The 19,723-nt window shown below is 42.8% G+C and overlaps 1 protein-coding gene across 2 annotated transcripts in view; it reads right to left on the reverse strand.

Annotated features, from left to right (window-relative positions):
* The window catches only part of LOC125127220 (S-adenosyl-L-methionine-dependent tRNA 4-demethylwyosine synthase TYW1), a 142,539-nt gene that overhangs the window by 46,471 nt on the left and 76,345 nt on the right, over positions 1 to 19,723 (reverse strand). For both annotated transcript variants that reach the window (XM_047779925.1, XM_047779927.1), the window contains exon 13: positions 13,816 to 13,951. In XM_047779925.1, coding sequence (XP_047635881.1) covers positions 13,816 to 13,951 — 136 coding nt within the window. The remainder of the gene's footprint in view (positions 1 to 13,815; positions 13,952 to 19,723) is intronic.

Here is a 19,723-nt window from a genome sequence, read left to right on the forward strand (position 1 = left end):
TAGATTAAATAAAATTTATCCCTGGGCTTTTAATTTTAAGTATCAAATTCTCTGGTTTCTATAACTACAATGGATGGAACTTAAAAGTCAACAATTTAGTGATGGATCAGACAGGAAAGAAAAAAGCAAATGCTTTATTTACTATGCACAGACAAAGAATAAAACAAACCTGCAATTATCATGTGGCTGCTAAAACATTACTGCAAGCAAGGATCAGAGAAGTGGAAATTAACTGAGTAGTATCCATTACTAATTAAAGATCTATAAAATGTTATTAATAGTCTCTGTATTCAGTGTGATTTCCTTTGTCCTTTTATTTAATGAACATATTATTTAGAAGGGATTCCACTGATTTGCTCTAATTCCTAACTTCGGTCTAAATTTTCCTGTTAAGTGCTAAATTAAACTCTTCAAACGTGACTTCTCCTATGTGGATTTTTTCAAGGTCATCTTTACTTTTGGTAAAGAAATGACTGCGTGCAACAACTCAGCTCCACGCAACAGGACCATCTAGAAAGATGAACAGGAAGGAGGTGGTTGTGTGGTGTTTTCCTCTTCGAGATCATGACGAGTAAGTTCTGGAAAATAAGACGGGCTCCAGCCTTTCTCAGGCCCTACATCCAACCTCTCCCAGAAACTGGCCACCAGGAGTCCAAAAAGTAATCGCTGCCTTTCCCCCGGGGAAGATGCACTTGAATTTGTAATGGGTTATAAAAGCACAAACAGCCCTACCACTCAGGGGTTTTTCAGTGTCTTCACGGTCTTCCAGCTATTTTCAAAGTACATCAAGTCAAAGGAGGACCATTCTCCATCATGAACTGGAAGAGGAAAAACCAGAAGTGCTCCTGAGGGTAACCTCAAATGGAAGCTTCCGCCCATCCCTGGATCGGGCCTCCTGACACCTTGAGAGGCAGGCAGCTCATGAGTTACTGCAAGACAATTACCAAAATTCCCTTTGGGGTTTTAATACAGGCAGAGAGGGATTTTTGTTTTTGTTTGATTTGGGACTTTTTTTTTTTTGTCTTTTTAGGGCCTCACCCCCAGCATATGGAGGTTCCCAGGCTAGGGGTCTCATCGGAGCTACAGTTGCTGGCCTACACCACAGCCACAGCCACGCCAGATCCGAGCTAACGCTGTGACCTACACCACAACTCATGGCAACGCCAGATCCTTAACCCACTGAGAGAGGCCAGGGATTGAACCTGTGTCCGCATGGATGCCAGTCAGATCCGTTTCCGCTGAGGCACTACAGGAACTCGGAACATTTTGTTTGTTTGTTTGTTTGCTTTACAAACTCCAAAGCTAGAAGATATCTCATCAGAAAGACTCTAAAAGTGGTGGAAATAAAACAACTCCCAGGGTTGCTCAAATTCTATTTACATGATTTTTCACAGTTTTAGCTTGTCACAGGCAAAATATCCTTTTTCCCCACTGTGCGGCTGAAGTGAAGGTGCACATGGCTACATATCAATGGTATTTATTTCAATCCAATCTCTCAGACTCTGAAGGAACTAATGGCATAATTTTTTGATTCTTATGAAGTGGCAGATGAGTTTCTGCCCCACGCTAGCTTCTTATGGGCCACGTCAAAGGAGCAAGTAATCTTCACGTGGCCAAACAAAACATACGGTTTCCTCTGTCTCCACTTCCCAAAGGCACTTATGGGGGTCTTCAAATGTCAATTTCAGAAAGTGCTTCCTTCTTTCTGGTTTCAAGAAGCAAAAGAAATTAGCTTCTGATCATTTTTTTTTGAACAGCCCTTTTTGCCACACTCTTTTCATAAATCGAGCACAATGATTCTCACAAAAAGGTTCAATTCTCATCTCCCAAGCATTAATACCACATCTCAAGGTTTTTAAATCGCCCTTGAAATGAATGGTCTTGAATGACTCCATTTGGAAGAAATTAGAGAGGATGAAATCTATGGGGTGGCGCGGGGGGGAGGGATGCCCACTGGTCTCTGAGGGATGGGGGCTGATGACTTCCTTGGTTTGTGACAATGGATCTCAATCACTTTAAACTGCAAACCACTTTTGATAAACATGAAAATTTTCCTTTCATGCTTTTTGAAATGTCCAAGCAAGTATCACCGAAAACAAATTGAAAATGATGGTCATTTTTTTTTTTTAAATGTCTGTTCAAACCACCAGGGTGTCCCTCCCCAGCCCTTGGCCAGATGAAAATCCCATGGTCTCTGCAACATTGGGACAAACATACCTAACCTCTCAAAAAAGCCAACCTGTTGGCCAGGACTGCTTTTTTTTTTTTTTAAGTCTTAGGAAACGCACGGTACCGAGTATAACACCTACATCACAGGAACTCGGGAATCCTGGACACTGATAATACAACCATTATTATTATTCTGGAATTCAGAAACAAGACACACCTCTGCCCAAGACACGATAGAAAGATAAATCTCTTACATTGGCCTCACTCCCTCCACTGTTCACGTGCAGGCCTCCTCCACTTCAAGCCAAACAATAAACGACATCTCCAAACAAACCGCCGGGCTGTCTCCCGTCTACCTTTCCAGATTGCTTCTTCTGTCCTTAAAAATGCTATCCAATCTGCCTTCCATCTGCCCCAAACTACTGAGATTCCTCTGAAGACAGGCAATGATAACCTTCTCTAGTCCAGCACTGGGAGATTCCCCAAAAGTAACGATGTCTTCTTTTATCTTGATTATTTCCTTCTTCCTAATAGACCTATTTTGTTGTTACTTGTTTAACATTTGAACTTAATGCTTAGTTCCCTGATGTAGATTGCTAGTCGCCTATCAATACCTATTCACCCCTTCTATTCTATAAGCAGAATATCTGAACAACTTGGGGACAACGGCATACTCGGCTAAAAGATTCTATTTCCCAGCCTCCCTCAGCAAGATGTGGCCAAGCGACTAAATCCTGCCCAAAAGGGAAGCATTATACAAATTATCTTAAAAGGAAGATGTGCCCTTCTTAGACCTATCCTTGTACCGTCTGCTCAAAATGAAGGCTGGAATGCCAGCATGATGGCTGGGGCTCTAGCAAGCATTTTGGACCATGAAGTAAACGTCAGAATGGAAGTCATATGTTGACGGTCAGATAGGAACTTGGCCTCTTGATGATACTGAGAAGCCACCGAAAAGGAAAAACTCACTCTCTCTCCCGTGATTCTCCTTTACCTCTACACTTGTTCCATATTCACACTTCTGACACCAGAGGTGTGGGTTCCCCCCACACACACCAAGTAGGCATGTGACAGCAACTACGTATCCTTCGATATAACGAAATTCTAATTGAGATTATGACCTGGAGGTAGCACCAGATCCCAAAGGTTAAGAGCTTAGTCCTACAAGACAGACAACCTTCACTTCAGATGCTAATTCCAAGTTCAGCTTGTTACCGGTGCTTCTGACAGATCCGCTATAAATCAGAGATTCCCATGATCTCTTGGGGTTCAATTAATTTTCTGAAATAGCTGACATAACTGAGGAAAACAGTTTACTTAATATATACCGGTTTATTATAAAAGGATAGGATAAAGATACGGATGAGCATCCAGACACAAGAGCCGAGGAGTAAGGTATGTGGGAAGGGTGAGGAGCCTCCATGTTCTCTCCAGGCACCAATCTCCCAGTTTTCAGTCACTTGGAAGCTCCCTGAACCCTGTGCCTATGGGCTTTTCATGGAGACTTCATCATTGCAGGCATGAGGGATTATTAACTCCATTTCCAGCCTCTCTCCCCTTTTTGTAGGATATGGGATGGGGCTGAAGGTTCCAAGTGTTTCATCACAGCTTGGTCTTTCTGCTGACCAGTACCCATCCACAAGCCCACCAAGAATCACCTCATTAAAACAAAAGACTCTCGGGAAAACTCAAGGGATTTAGGAACTCTGTGTCAGGAACCAGAGTCTAAAACCAGCATTAGAACGTAAGATGTTTTATTGCTTAGGGTATTATAAGAGTTTTAGGAGATCTGTGCCAGAACTGGGGACAGAAAACAATGCATATATTTTGTATTATCTCCTAGCCACTGGATCAGTCCTTGGTTCACCTAGATTTGGGCTTCTGTGACATTAGAAGGAAAAGTCTTTCTAACTTGATTATCCTACTCACTATCGCAGGGGCAGGGGGAGTCTCTGTTATATGTCATTAATCTGAATCCCAAGTGATACAATTCACCTTTGGTTCAATTCTGGATATTGTCATACATTATTCTGACTTCCACTATTTTACCAATATCTGTAATTGCAGTTTTGATTTCCTTTTATCTAATTAAAATTAAAGGTGACTCTTCTCAATTACCACATGATTGGGCTTTGTTTACTGAAAGTTTGTTTGTCTTACCACATTGTGCTCGGTGGTCTATAAATGGTATATTCATCTTTATTTATTTGTTTTCTGTCTCTCCTACCAGAGAATAGGGGCCTTACATGTCTTACTCACTTATTCCCAGTGGCTGAAGAATCCTCACCAAATATTTAGCAAAATATATACTTGCTGAATGAATGACTGTAGTTTAGATCCTTTAAACATTGGTTTATGATCTATATATTAAATTTTATGCATACATGAGAGAAAATCATAAAAAAAGTAAAAATACAAGGGAAAACTGATAAATATTAGAAGAAGGCAATCCATCATTATCAGTAAATAACAGAGCAAGATGACATCAACGGACAGAAAACATTTATGTTGCAAAGGAGATAAAGTGAGTGTGATTACAACTATTTACCTAAAACTCAAACTCTGGCCTAAATAGGAACTATAATGATAGTGAAATAGGATATAGGTCATACTTCCTTGAATACTATAAACCTGAAAAATGCAATTTAAAATAGAGTGGGCAGCAGAAAGACATCCAGAAAAAATGACCACAGGAAACGCACAACCAATACATTTCAAGAACCATCATAACCACTAGTTAATTAATTATGAAACTACAGTAACACAAGCATCTCCCAGCTAAGACCAGTAACCTGTTCCTGAAATCTAATAGCATGTATAAAAATGCTGAGTGAAGCATATTTCCCATTATTTTAAATGGGAAAAGTTAAAAATATGTTACACACGAACTTCAAAGCCTCCAGAGAATTTCTTAAAATGAAGCTAAAACAGGGTAAAATGCCCACAAGTGTACCAACTATTGCACTAGTCTGTAAAGTACGTAAAACACTACTTTCTGGTTTAACAAGTGAAAACAAACAAGGTTAACTTTAACTCATCAGTAAAGTGGCCTCCCTCCGTGCCAGCACCATCAAGAAGCAAACTTCCCCTGGCTGCTACGCTGAGCTTTTCAAACCGTCTGCCCTGGACTTTGACGATTTACCAACTATATTTGGAAAGCCACTCAAGACTTTTCTGGCAGGTTATGCTGCTATAAATGCCATATTAAGGAGTTCCCATCATGGCGCAACAGAAACGAATCCGACTAGGAACCACAAGGTTGCGGGTTCGATCCCTGGCCTCGCTCAGTGGGTTAAGGATCCGGATCCGGCGTTGCCGTGGGCTGTGGTGTGGGTCGCAGACCGAGCTTGGATCCTGTGTTGCTGTGGTTGTGGTGTAGGCGGCAGCTGCAGCTCCGATTAGACCCCTAGCCTGGGAACCTCCATGTGCCATGGGTGTGGCCATAAAAAGCAAGAAAATAAAATAAAATTTAAAAAATAAACGCTGTATTAAGTTTTGGAAAATAAATATGAACTGTGCCCTTAGAAAAACATTGTACTGAAAGACTTCTATGCTGTATATGTTTGGGTATTAAAAGCAAAAAGGTGGAAACCAACAGTTGACAGGGAGATGGCCTGCAGGTTGTGCCTGTATTTGGAAGGGATGTCTCTTCCTATACACTTCAGCCGACCTGATAATATGAATAGCAGGTCAAAGGGTGGTTAAAACCCTATTAACTTGGGGATAACTAGATTTTAAAAACCATTTCTCCTTTTCGGAGCTGCAGTGTGTCAGTATTATTCACTACCATTCAAGCCACAGTCTTTTCAGGGCTGACCTTAATACACAGTGAGCTTCATGTAAAAGACGCTTTCTCAGATGGAAAAAAAAAAAAAAAAGATTTGGCCCTGAAAGTCACCCGCCCAAAATGGCTACTACTCTGTGGACTTGGCTATTGAAGCCGTCAAGATCTAGAAATTTTCTACTAGATAAATTATCCACTCCTGCAGTAATGACCTATAGAAAATTCTAGCAGATTTAAAAGACAAAATATAAATTGTTCCTCCCTAATGTTGTCATAGATTTTGCTTATTTTTAATGAAATCTGGAAAACATGTTACAAGAGCACCCATGACCTCATAGTTATACAACTATTACTCATGTTTTTGTTCAATACAGTTTTCAAGTAAAAAAAAAAGTACCTAATTAGTATATACATTAAAAGATGCTTTTTTCAGCTTCAGTCAAAGGGGAGTGTTTTTAGGACTACACAAGTATTTTAACAGATTTTTTTTAAAAAAAAAACCCTGATTGTGTGCCAGACCCTATTAACCAGAGGAGGGCTAGATCTTTAACGTCATGTCTCAGTTTTTGAGTGGAATAGATCTGTTTTGCTGATTTTTAACCACAGCTGAGGGATCCTTCTCAGCTCTGATCCCAGGTCTCCTCTCATCTTGTGTAGCTTTGTGCACACCACTATCCTAGGTCCCATCACCATGTGCTAAAACTGGCTGCTTAGTTGTCCAAAGGCAAACCTCACAGATCTTGCAGGCTCCGCTCCAGACCAAAAACGAAATAAATCAAGCAGCACAATAAAGCAAATCACATGAATTTTTGGGTTTCCCAGTGCCTGCAAATGTTTACACTACACCACAGGCTATTGTGTGATGACCAGCATATCTTTAAACAATGTACATTCTTTCATTAAAAAACACTTTAGCATTGCTAAAAAATGCTATCATCTAAGCCTTCCATGGGCCGTAGTAGTAACGTCAAAGATGGCTGATCCCAGGTCAGCGAAACAAATATAATAATGATGATAAAGTCTGACCCATTGTGAGAATTACCAAAATGGGACACAAAACCACAAAGTGAACAAATGCTGCCAGGAAAATGGCACTGACAGACTTGATAGACACAGGGTTGCCACAACCTTCATTCTGTCAAAACTGCAGTATCTGCAGAGCACCACAAAATGAGGTCTGCCTATATTTGTCCCCAGAAGACTGCAATTCCCCTGGGGCTTGGACCACATCCTAGTTGTAATTGTATCTGGGATGCAGCACAAGACTTGAAGCACCATATGCTCAAAGTAAGAGTTGGCTAAAAGGAATGCAGTAAAAAGAAGTCTCCAAAGGGTTGAGAATCATTTGTGACCAAAAATGAGTCGGAAGAGGCGAATGATTACGACTGCAAGTCAGAACTAATTTTATTAATAACAGCACTAACATTATGGCGCTCACGTGCCCAGCAGTGTACTCTAAGTTTTACTTGTGCTATATCATTTAGCCCCTCAACACAATCCGGTGAGTCAGGAACTACTTTAATCCCGAGGAAGTGGTGAGGAAGCAAAGGCTTCCAGAGGCTCAGTAGTTCAGCCAAGGTCATGGGGCTGATGGGGGACCAAGTGGAGTCACCTCCCTGCACTACGCTCCCTGGCCAATGACTGGAAAGACACCCCCCCAGTAGGTTCCAGTCAAATACTTTGACTACATACTAATGACAAAAAAACAATCACTGCCTGAAAGCCTCTAAAGGGAGAAGAACAAAAACAACTGAAGATGGAGTATGAAAGAGACGTCAATGTTTTTCCGTAAACGTTGGATCACATGGTGATCAAATAACACATTTAAGATGACTAATTACTAGTGTAAGCGCTGGGAAATTATATGATGCGTTGGTGCAAACATTTAGGAAAAACAAATACATGTCAGATTGATGAAATAAGAGCTCAAGACAAAAGTGTTTGAATGTGAGACAATTAACATATCCACTTTCTATAACCCACTATGATCTGACTTCCATTAAATTTCCACTCTGTTGGTTTGAGCCAGCATACACCTAGCATCTGGCAGGAGACTTGTATAATGTGGCGTTTGGTTGGATACGTGGGAACACTCTGACTTGGGTGTACCACACCCTTAATTCCAAAGAGAAGAACTATCCCATTGCCACAAGAAATGTTAGCACTGCAAGGGCTGTTCAATGGTGAACAGAGGAGTTCCCTGGTGGCTCAGTGATTAAGGACCTGGTGTTGCTACTGCAGTGGCTCGAGTCATTGCTATGGCACGGGTTTGATCCCTGGCCTAGGAACATCCGCATGCCTCGGGCATCGCCCAAAACAACAACAACAAAAACCCAGAAAAGCAAAAAAAAAAAAAAAAAAAAAACAGTGAATAGGCATTTAGCTGCTAAGACAGGGAGAAGCAAGGTAATATCAGGGGGCAGGGTCCAGACGACAGGAAGTAGTACCAAGATGGAGAAGGTTCTGAGGTTCTGTGCAAACTGGACTCTGTAAAGAGGCAGGTGGGCAAAGAGTTAAAATACCAGATTTGAAGATGAAAGCAAGAAGTTATCATATAGACAAAGAGTCCAATATAGTGGTATCCACAATAACAGCGGTGAGCGTCCAGAGTCCCATGTACCTGGATTGAATTTCCCGCTCCACCAATCGTGTGTGTGACCTTGAAAGCATCGCATAACCTGTCTGAACCTTGGTGTCTCAACACTGACATGGAAACTGCAACTGTTACTGCCTTGACGAGGCTCCCGTGCCCTCAGGCTTCCTCTGGGGTTTGGCCAGTGGGAGCAGCCAGTGGAGAAGGGAAGAGAAAAAGGCGTCTTTCCTCGTGGACAGAGCACCACTCCTCCTCTCCAGAGAGCCTGCTCTACAGCAGTCCCTCCCCGTCCAGCTTCCAGGAACCTCCCCTTCCCCTTGTCCCTGGGGCCGGGGTGGCAACAGTTCTGGTGCTGCCCGCCCCGCGATCCTTGGCACGATCCCGGTGGGTCCGCTCTTCCTCCCACACACTTTTCTAATTAAGCCCTTAGTAAATAAACCCTCCTCGAGTTATCCTTGAAAAATTAATATGAGATGATTCGCAGACCCAAATATGAAAGAAAAACTAATAAAGCTTTGACCAAAAAAAAAAAAAAAGAAGAAGAAAGAAAATATCTTCATGACCTTGGGGTAGGCAATGATTTCATAGACAGGACATAAAAAGCACTAACCATAAAATTTAAACCAACTGATACCCTGGGCTTTGTCTGTTCATTGCAAGATATCATTAAAAGTAAAAAGGCAAAGACAAACCAGAAGATATCTTGAGCAGATGTATCTGACAGAAACACTTTCACCTAGACTATATGTTAGGACACCTACAAATCAATAAAAAAATAACAATAATCCAAATAAGTGAGGCGCAAAAGGGGAGTTCGGTTGTGGCACAGCAGAAACGAACCGGACTAGTATCCTTGAGGACTCCAGTTTGATCCCTGGCCTCGCTCAGTGGGTTAAGGATCCGGCATTGCTGTGAGCTGCGGTGTAGGTCACAGACGCAGCTTGGATCTGGCGTTGCTTTGGCTGTGGCCTAGGCTGGCAGCTGCAGCTCCAATGGGACCCCTAGCCTGGGAACCTCCATATACCGCAGGTGCAGCCACCTCATTAATGCACAAGAAGCCCTTCTCAACATCAAAATAACATAACTCGGATAACATCAGTCACTGCCTGCTCACGTCCACAGAGAGGGGACTGATATTCATTTCTGATATCCAAGAATGTGTAATGCAGGCATTTATTTTTGTCTTTCAAACATAAGGTTTCAGGAGTTCCCGTCATGGCTCAGAGGAAGTGAATCCGACTAGGAACCATGAGGTTGCGGGTTTGATCCCTGGCCTTGCTCAGTGGGTTAAGGATCTGGCATTGCCGTGAGCTGTGGGTGTAGGTTGCAGACGCGGCTCGGATCCTGCGCTGCTGTGGCTCTGGCGTAGGCCGGTGGCTACAGCTCCAACTGGACCCCTAGCCTGGGAACCTCCATATGCCGCAGGAGTGGCCCAAGAAATGGCAAAAAAAAAAAAAAAAAAAAGACAAACATAAGGTTTCAGAAATATCAATATTATTGCTCAAACATGGAAAGGGATTAATTAGTTCAACTTCCTACTGGATTCTCAACATGGCATAATAATGTGCCAGCAGAAACACATCTGGTCACACTGTTGATAAAAGCCTGCTGCCAAAGGTAGGCAGTGTTGTCTTGCACGAGATGGATTTCTCTTTCTTTAAAAAAAAAAGGACTGTTTGACAAGCAGCTATTGTGTACGGAAATTAATGCTAACACATTTTATGTTGTGTTATCTTGGAATTGCTTTTGAGCCCCACATACTCAAGTACCAATATATTTCTCCCTTCATATTTGAAAAGGAACATTTTGACAAAGCATGAAAATCTTGAAATGTAAACATTACACTTGCCAGGAGTGAACAACAAAAGATGCTACCCTCTTCTACTTTAGTTTGCACTAGCTGATATGTAGGCTGAAAGCTTGGGGGAAATCAGGTTTCTTTGTTTATAAAGTTTAAGAAATTCTTTCCCTTCACCTGTCTTTCCTTATTCAAGTATCCTAGAAGCTTAAACAAGTAACAGTAGATAACAGCATGGATGTTCTAATTAAAATATCTCAAGTATCACTTTTATTTCAAAGTTTTCATTTAAAAACTCAAATGAGGGAGTTCCTATTGGGGCTCAGCGGAAACGAATCTGACTAGTATCCATGAGGACACAGGCTCGATCCCTGGCCTCACTTGGTGGGCTAAGGATCCGGTGTTGCTGTGAGCTGTGACGTAGGTCACAGATGTGGCTCGGATCCTGTGTTGCTGTGGCTGTGGTGGAGGCCGGTGGCTAACAGCTCTGATTCGACCCCTAGCCTGGGAACCTCCATATGCCACGGATGCAGCCCTAAAAAGATGAAAAAAATTAAAATAAAAAAATAAAAACTCAGGAGTTCCCGTCGTGGCGCAGTGGTTAATGAATCCGACTAGGAACCATGAGGTTGCGGGTTCGGTCCCTGGCCTTGCTCAGTGGGTTAACGATCCGGCGTTGCCGTGAGCTGTGGTGTAGGTTGCAGACGCGGCTCGGATCCTGCGTTGCTGTGGCTCTGGTGTAGGCTGGCGGCTACAGCTCCGATTCAACCCCTAGCCTGGGAACCTCCATATGCCGCGGGAGCGGCCGAAAGAAATAGCAAAAAGACAAAAAATAAATAAATAAATAAATAAATAAAAACTCAAATGATATGAGATTACAGGAATCATATATTTGACCCTAGCTAATAAGTTCAGTCATGGTCTTATTTTCAAGTATGAAATAGCAGTAAAGCAGACCTTTCTTGATGGTATCTAATGTGCCGGTAGTATCAGATATGCATAAAGAAATAACATAGCTTGAATGACGTAAACAACACAAGAATGAGAAACATAAACTAATCATACAAAATGCTTAGAAAGCAACTGCCCTAAGTGCAGGCAGATAGGTTAAATAGCCCAAGGAAAGTGTTTCAACTAGAGTCATGTGGACACAATAATGATACTCTGTGTAAGAAGCGCATGGGTGAGAAGATAGTGTAGAAGCGTAAGTTACTGCATTGCTATCAGTGATTCAACCCAGAGTACTTACAAATGAATTTGACATCCAAAGGCTTGAAACCTCAAGATAAGAATTCATTTTTTGGAAAACTGTGGCCAAAACCAAAAAAGGAAGCTATTAAGCCATTCTGTGAATGCCTACTGCTCATCTTCCACACCGAGACTCAGAATACGGCCGAGATGACGAACTTATGTGTGTTCGCTACTGCCAGCTCCTGCCATTTACTGCCATCTAAATCCGTTCTGATGTCTAGGCTACGCATCTCCTGTCTTACAACAAGTGAAGATGATACAGCTGAAGGTGAGGTCCAGAGATCCAGAGAATGTAGGACCTAAGAAGCATCTGACTTGCTCTCTTTATGAATAATCCAAGGCAGATCAGAAACCAGTGCCTCTTTGCGTATCTTAACTAATGTCAGTGTTAACCACCAAAAAAGGCACTGATTTAACTTCTCAAGCACAAAAGGGGGACAGGGGGAAGGAAGTGGCGACGAGCTGAAAAGTCCTGAAAATGTGTACAGTACGTCTTAGCGCTGCAGAGCGCTAGAGAGTCTCCACTCCCTCATCCCTTTAACAAACACTTAGCAAACGCCGTAAAAGGTGCTGAGTTAGACACTGGGTGGAATTCAGACATGAGGAAGGAAGCCGGTTGGGGAGAGAGAAGCTAGGATGAAACAGAGTAAATGAAGTGTATTTACAGATTAAAAAAAAAACTTAGGAAGGGAGCGAGAGGAAAAGGCTTCGCTGTAGAGGTAGTAGCGAAGCTGAGGCTTGAAGGCTGCGGGGAATTTTTCTACAAGTCAAAGGAATCGAAAGAAAGGACAGTGGAGGCTCTGAGGAGGTCGCTCAAGACGTGGCAAAAGTACTGGGCACAGCTGCAGCAACGGCAAGATAAGCAGGGAGGCACAGCATTCCTGGGAGTATGGTGAACCCTGAGCCCAGCAATGTCCCCTGCAGCCAGGCCGCCACGGGGCAGCAACGTCAACGTGAGTGCCGGGCAAAGGAGGGAAAGGCGGGTCTCCTGGGACAGTGACCCCCCCCCCCACATCTGACTGCACATCAACTTCACCTGAGATGTTTAAAAGGCAGATGCTCAAATCCCACTAGGAATAGGAAACTGCAATTTTTTAAGCTCCTGTAGTGGCTCTCGGTATGAGTTAGATGTGGGCAGAGCGTGAGCAACTGCGGGGCGGAAGCAAAGAGAATGGAGGAGGGAAATGGCTGCAAGAGAAGAGAAGAGGAACGAACAGAAAATACCCACTGTTGGCGAAGGGAGGGAGGGTCAATGGAAAAGAAGAACCAGAGGTTACTTTAGGACGAAAAGAATAGGTAGGCGGAAGAAGAGGCAAATGTTTGCAAGAAAACACATTAAATTTGGACATTCTAGGATTGAGTTCCTTAATGGGTAGGAAATTTGGTCCTAGAAGTCCTGGAAAATTAACTTCCTATTTAAACATACACTACTTGCTGACTCCTCTTGTAGGGTTGCTATGTACTGCAGCTTAACTGCGTTTTATTAATTAGTTTGAGAGTCGTGTCCCCCCCCCCAAATACATGAAGAACATGTGATATACACAGGCAGAGTGCTATAGAAACTTTAGAGGAATGCTATCCAGCAATCCCACTCCCGGGCATCTATCCAGAGAAAACCATGACTCGCAAAGACACATGGACTCCGATGTTCACTGCAGCACTATTTGCAACAGCCAAGACACGGAAACAACCTAAACGTCCATCGACAGAGGAGTGGATCAAGAAGATGGTGTAAATATACACAAGGGAATATTACTCAGCCATTAAAAAGAATGAAATACCAGCATTTTTTGCAACATGGATGGACCTAGAAATTATCATGCTAAGTGAAGTCAGCCATACAATGAGACACCAAAATCAAATGCTTTCACTGACATGTGGACTCTGAAAAAAGGACAGACTGAACTTTGCAGAACAGATGCTGACTCACAGACATTGAAAAACTTATGGTCTCCGGAGGAGACAGTTCAGGGGGTGGGGGGATGTGCTGGGGCTGTGGGATGGAAATCCTGTGAAATCAGATTATTATGATCATTATACAACTACAGATGTGATAAATTCATTTGAGTAATAAAAAAGAAAGAAACTTAAGAGGAACTCAATAAATACTCATTGAATAATAAAAGTGGAAGCCTAAAAAAGGGAGATTTTAGTCTTAAAAAAGAAAGAAAGAAAAAAAAAAACTCTCTCCATATATTTTTTAAGATGCATAATTCTTACCTTTTCAGCCAAGGCTTTTAAACTGTCAAGGAATCTTTGCCAGAAATCCTTGAAGAGCGGGCGGTCAATTTTCTTCAGGCTCTCTTTGGTGCTAGCGTCCACACTGACATATAGTTGGGTAACTGGTTTGAGGTTCCTTGGTAATTTAAAATTAAAAAAAAAAAAAAAAACACATACACACAACAGAAAAAGAAAATTACATGTACGTCAGGCTTTACACGATGTTAAATTTCAACTCTGTAATAGATGTGGTGATTAAACATTTCACTGGGTCTAGAGGCTTCGACATCTCCCAGAAGACTGAAGCAATGATTTCAGTGTGGCAGAATGGGATGTCAGCTGGTTATTTTTCAAAATGACGAGACGATCCCTAATAAATTGAAAACATTCAATTACTTAAAACTGGTCTCTCTTCAAGCACTAGGTTTCGGTGGAAAATAAACAAGACTGACTGAGCTTTAAGGTCTGACTCCATCAGCTCAGCACAATTAAAGGGGGCTCTCAGACCAGTTTCCCCATAAACTCCACCACTTCAGACTTTTACAGGGGTCTGCACGGATGGGCCACCTCTCATCATCGATTCCCTGATGCAAGTTTTCGAAGAAACAGGAAGAACGTAGAGCGCTCCAGTCTCCTTTCAAAGGCACAGAACCACGCTGATGCCTCTGAGAGCCGGGGTGGGGTTCAAGTCGAGCCTTGTGTGGGCCAGCAATAACCTTTTCGGGGAGCCTTAAGTCATGCAGAGCTGGAACACCAGCAGCCAAGCTCTTATAAGGGAGCGTAACCTAGAAGAAAAATGTATGTTGCAGGCTCTTGTTTTTCTTTGCCTTCTTCATCTATATCCTTGCATACCATTCATTTTCCACGTCTCTCAAACGTAACGACTCTCTCATTTCACAATGTCCTCATCTACCAGTTTTCTTGCCGGGCATGTTTTAAGCCCAGATTGTTCTTTTTCCAAAGTCTCTCCATTCTCCCTTCAAATGGGTCTCATAATTCACTCTCTTCAATGAATTTCCAAAGAAAAAAAGAAATTCCCCCTTAATAATCCTGACCAAATGCTCCCATTTTCTATAAATATTCTAGAATTCGTACTTACCCCTAGAATATTGTTTAAAATTTTTTGTTTCAAAGTCTATGCACGTTTTAAAACTGACACATAATTCACGTGCCATAAAATTCACCATCAAAGTGGTTTGTGTGCTTTTTATAGCCATCAGTACCGGCCTTATCAATCTGGGAGTGGAAGACTTGAAGGTCGGGAACCTCATTTTTCTTTGCATCTGGCCATACAAACAGACACTCAACGCGACTTTTTAGGAGATAGCGTTGACTTCCGCCGACAGAACTTTTAAGGAAATTCGAGCCCAACAAATGCTTGTAATGATCTGGCTTAGTGACATATGGAAAAGTCAGAAAGGTCGAAACTCTAAGTTGTTAAAGTGCAGAAGTTCTGATCAAAGTTAGGAAGGAATGATTAAAAACACTAGCAGACTCTCATGGCTTTCATCTCTCTCCAATACTGATAAAGGGAATCCTTAAAAGTTCAATAGTGTGTCATCCTGAGAGCAGAGACTTCGGTTACTGAAAATGCAAAACTACAGCATGTGGTCGTGGCAGCCTTTTGCCTCGCCGCCCCTTTTGCTGGAGGCCTCTTTAATAACAGACGAGCTACTTTAAATGGACTTCATGTTTTACAAAAATAAAAAAGACGGTCTGAACGGTTACTGTTGGCTATCATCATCTGAGGCTTACAGGACTTTGTCATGACGCTGCCTGATGCAAAATGGGAAATGGCCTGACCTTTTCACTATGTCTCCTTAACTACTTAAGATTATGAATAGCAAATTTCAAAGGCCATAGCTGTTTTACAAACTTCCATCATTTTGCCAAAACAAGGGAGCCCTGGCCACTGACACTAGCAATAAGGAATTTTTTGCCAGTACTAAAGGTCTAAGGTGCTGTAATCCAGGAATTTTACAGACCTTTTGCTAGGGAGCAGAGAAGAATGGAGAAGAGAAAACGAGAGCTCATTCCTAAGGGGCCCCAAAGCAGTAAAAGGACCTTGGAGAAACTTTCTGGGCCCCAGGGATATTGTGTCTGCCAGCTCTATTCCCCACAACGGGCCATGAGGCTCCAGGCTGAGTCATTTGTCTGTCTCCTCTCTACGCAGTTAGAATCCTTTCAGTTATATCCTTAAAACCATCATAACAATTCCCGGGTCTCAGAATCTCACATTGCTGTTGAGAACAATTAAAAAGGACTCTGCAATAAAAGGGATATACAACCCTGAGCCCGGTCCCTGGTGGAAATGCCCAATGAATCCTGATATGACGACTGTGATGACCCTTCGTCCTGCTGATTTGAAATCTGAGTTACGAACGATCGTTTACAGACATGCACTGTAACTGAACATAAAAACCCCTCTCCCCTTTTTCCTTTCTGCAGCGATGAGGCCTCATTCTCCCCAGGATAATCAATGATCATGATCCTATCAAGACTCTACCTAGAATGAAACCTACTCATCTCCAGAAAAAGGAGAAAAAAGGAGGAGAGATGTATGTTTGTAAGAAATCAAGCAGTTTCAGTAGTGACTCTGATGTTCCGACTGGACAAAAAAAATAACTGAAGTGACCCAAATAGCCAAGACTTACATTCGGAATCTATCTTAAAAAAAGGACAGTTTCTATTAACTCTTTTCTTCCCTGTGTAATGGGTCATGATCTCTTGTTTCTCTTCTAGTTCATGACTTTTTTAAGGAAAGCTGGGCATTTCAAATAACACTGTGGCAATTCTAAATCCGGGATCTCCCAACCAAGGCTTTTGATCTTTTCTGTTTTCAGTTTGCTGTTTTTGTTGTTACTGAACCAGTTTGGTAATTTCTGTATTCTTAGTTGTGTTTAGGCACTTAAATATGTTTGGTTAGCCTAGTTGTCAGGTAATGTTCAAAGATATCCTTAAATGCCTTCAATCAATAAGTCCCCTAGTCTTTGTTGAGGGGCTCTGTGTGTGTCTTAGGGCAAGCCTTCAATGCCCAAGCAGGCAGCTGACAACTCTGCCTTAGTTTTCACTGTCTACTTGCTCAAGGCATCAATATCAGGTAGAGGTGAGAGCACAGGGCCTTTCAAGTCTTCCCGGGCATACCCACAGCCCTGCCCATGTATGTGGTCTTCCAGATTCCTGGGAACATGCTGGAGCTTCTCAAAGTCCCCTACGGACAACTCATTCCCCAGCTTTTCCTTTAAAGTATGTGGTTAGCTTCCTGTTTGCACCAACTGTTATTGCTGCCTCAGGCAGCTGGGAAGCTAAACAATTGCCGATAATTATTCATGAGAAACACCCGAGCAAAAGGCTTTTTGGACTGGACAAACTCTGAATCACTTTGAGTGAACACAACCCCTGTGAGTGAGTTTCTAGGGAACTGCCATGCAAGCCATATACGGACAATTCTCTGGGAATGGGACTTTGAAAGGGTTCCAGCTCTGCTGTGTCCCTTCCTCTGGCTGCAAGGCTATTTGGTTTTTACCATGACTGTAGTAAACTATTTGCAGAGCCAGAGAAGTGGGAATGGAAGAGGACATGGTAACACATGACAAAGGTTACTGCTCTTATTAAGACTCAGCCATTTTTCTGAGGAACCATGGATTTTCACCCATTTCTAAGCCAAGTTTCAACCCTGAGCCTTAAAAAACAGAGCTTTTTAATTTTTTATGTATTTCCTTTTTACGGCCACACCTGTGGCATATGGAAGTTCCCAGGCTAGGGGTCAAAGTGGAGATGCAGCTGCCAAACTACACTACAGCCACAGCAACACCAGATTGGAGCTGCATCCGTGACCTATGCCGCAGCTCACAGCACTGCCAGATCCTTAACCCAATGAGCCGAGGCCAGGGATAGAACCTGCATCCTCATGGATACTGGTTGGGTTCTTAACTCACTGAGCCACAACAGGAACTCCAACAAACCTTTTTAAAATTTAACTTAGTTGTTTTTTGCCTCCTCTTCCCTGTACACAGCTTGAACTAGAAGGGCCATCCCCATACCCACACACACCTCTGCAGAGAACTGGAGAACTGCTGGATGTGGGGAAAACCACACATCTGGTGTCAGAAGTGTTGTGAGGAAAGAAAAAAAAAAAAAAAACAAAAAACAGCTAGGAGTGAAGTGTTCTGGTGTTGTGAAAACAGAGCTTCATACTTGGCTCTTGACAATTTTTGCTAGATGTCTTTTTTTCCAAGGTCAGAAATCTCTCTTATGCAAAATCTCTGGATCTTAAATGTTGGTTTACCAAAACAAACAAACAAACAAAAAAAAAACAACAACAAAAACAAACAAACAAAACCAACAACGGTTCAGGACAAATAAAACCTACTCCTTATCAATTGTCAGTCTGAGGCTTCTTAAGAAACCTCCAAGCCTTCCCGCATACCTAAAAGTGTTTAAAAACTGAGTTCCAAAACAGACTGAGTCCCAGTAGGTTCAAGGTTACCCTCCTTGCCAAGTACAAGATATGGTCTGCTGTGCTATACGGTAGCCTACAAACATGGCCATAATTCCTCTATGCCTGTGTCCTGTTGACCTGTAGCTTTGAAGGTCCCTTCATTGCCTCCCTGCTCGGCCATGTGACTTGCTTTGGCCAAGGACGAGTGAGCAAATGTGGCACAAGAGAGGCTTGAATGATGCCTGTGCATTGGGGTTTGTCCTTTCTGGCTGCTCTTTGAAACCCTGCCACCATGTGATCAACTTCAGGCTTGCTGAGGATAAAAGGCTACATGGAGGCCCCAGCTGTCCCAGGCAAGGCCATCATAAATCAGCCGCCCAGTGGATCCATCAACTTACTAGACACATGCACACCACTGAGACCAGCACAGTCAGCCAAGATGAAAAGACCGCCCAGCCGATCCACAGATTTATGAGCTAAATACATGGTTGCTAGTGTGAGTGACTCCGTTTTAGGGCAAGTGGTTACAGATAACTGATACAAGCTATGAGTTACCAGTTACATGCACATCAAAAATACCATTATAGGAGTTCCCGTCGTGGCGCAGTGGTTAACGAATCCGACTAGGAACCATGAGGTTGTGGGTTCGATCCCTGCCCTTGCTCAGTGGGTTAACGATCCGGCGTTGCCGTGAGCTGTGGTGTAGGTCGCAGACGCGGCTCAGATCCTGCGTTGCTGTGGCTCTGGCGTAGGCCGGTGGCTACAGCTCTGATTCGACCCCTAGCCTGGGAACCTCCATATGCCGCGGGAGCGGCCCAATAAATAGCAAAAAAAAAAAAGACAAAAAAAAAAACCAAAACAAAAACAAAAAAAAACCCCAAAAATACCATTACAGGAGTTCCCGTCATGGCGCAGAGGAAGTGAATCCAACTAAGAACCAGGAGGTTGCGGGTTCGATCCCTGGCCTCGCTCAGTGGGTTAAGGATCCGGCGTTGCCGTTAGCTGTGGTATAGGCTGGCAGCTTAGTTCCAAATGGACCCCTAGCCTGGGAACCTCCACATACTGCAGGTGTGGCCCTGAAAAGCAAAAAAACAAAAAACAAAACAAAAAAAACCATCATAAAGGCACTTGTTTTTGTGGAACCAAGTGGGCTTCTCTCCAGAGAAAGGCCTTTTATCGTTCAATCACCACCAGCTCTATCATTAGGTGTCTTACACATTTTTGTCGTTTTTATTAATTAGCCTGTGTGATGACAAACAAAAACATAAAGCTACCTAGCGTGTACCAGCTTTCTCACTTGCAACAGTATTGGCTTCTCTCTTCCACAAACCCTCGGGGACCACTCGCTGTGACAACTCCCTTTGGTGGGAGGACTGTCGGCAAAGAGCCATATGCTTTGGAGCTGGAGGGGAGACTGAGGGCCTCCTCAAGAAAAGTGAAGTGTCCTGAAAAGGCCCCTAGCCTGAA

Source organism: Phacochoerus africanus, chromosome 5 (genome assembly GCF_016906955.1).
Source record: "Phacochoerus africanus isolate WHEZ1 chromosome 5, ROS_Pafr_v1, whole genome shotgun sequence".
Lineage (NCBI taxonomy): Eukaryota > Metazoa > Chordata > Mammalia > Artiodactyla > Suidae > Phacochoerus > Phacochoerus africanus.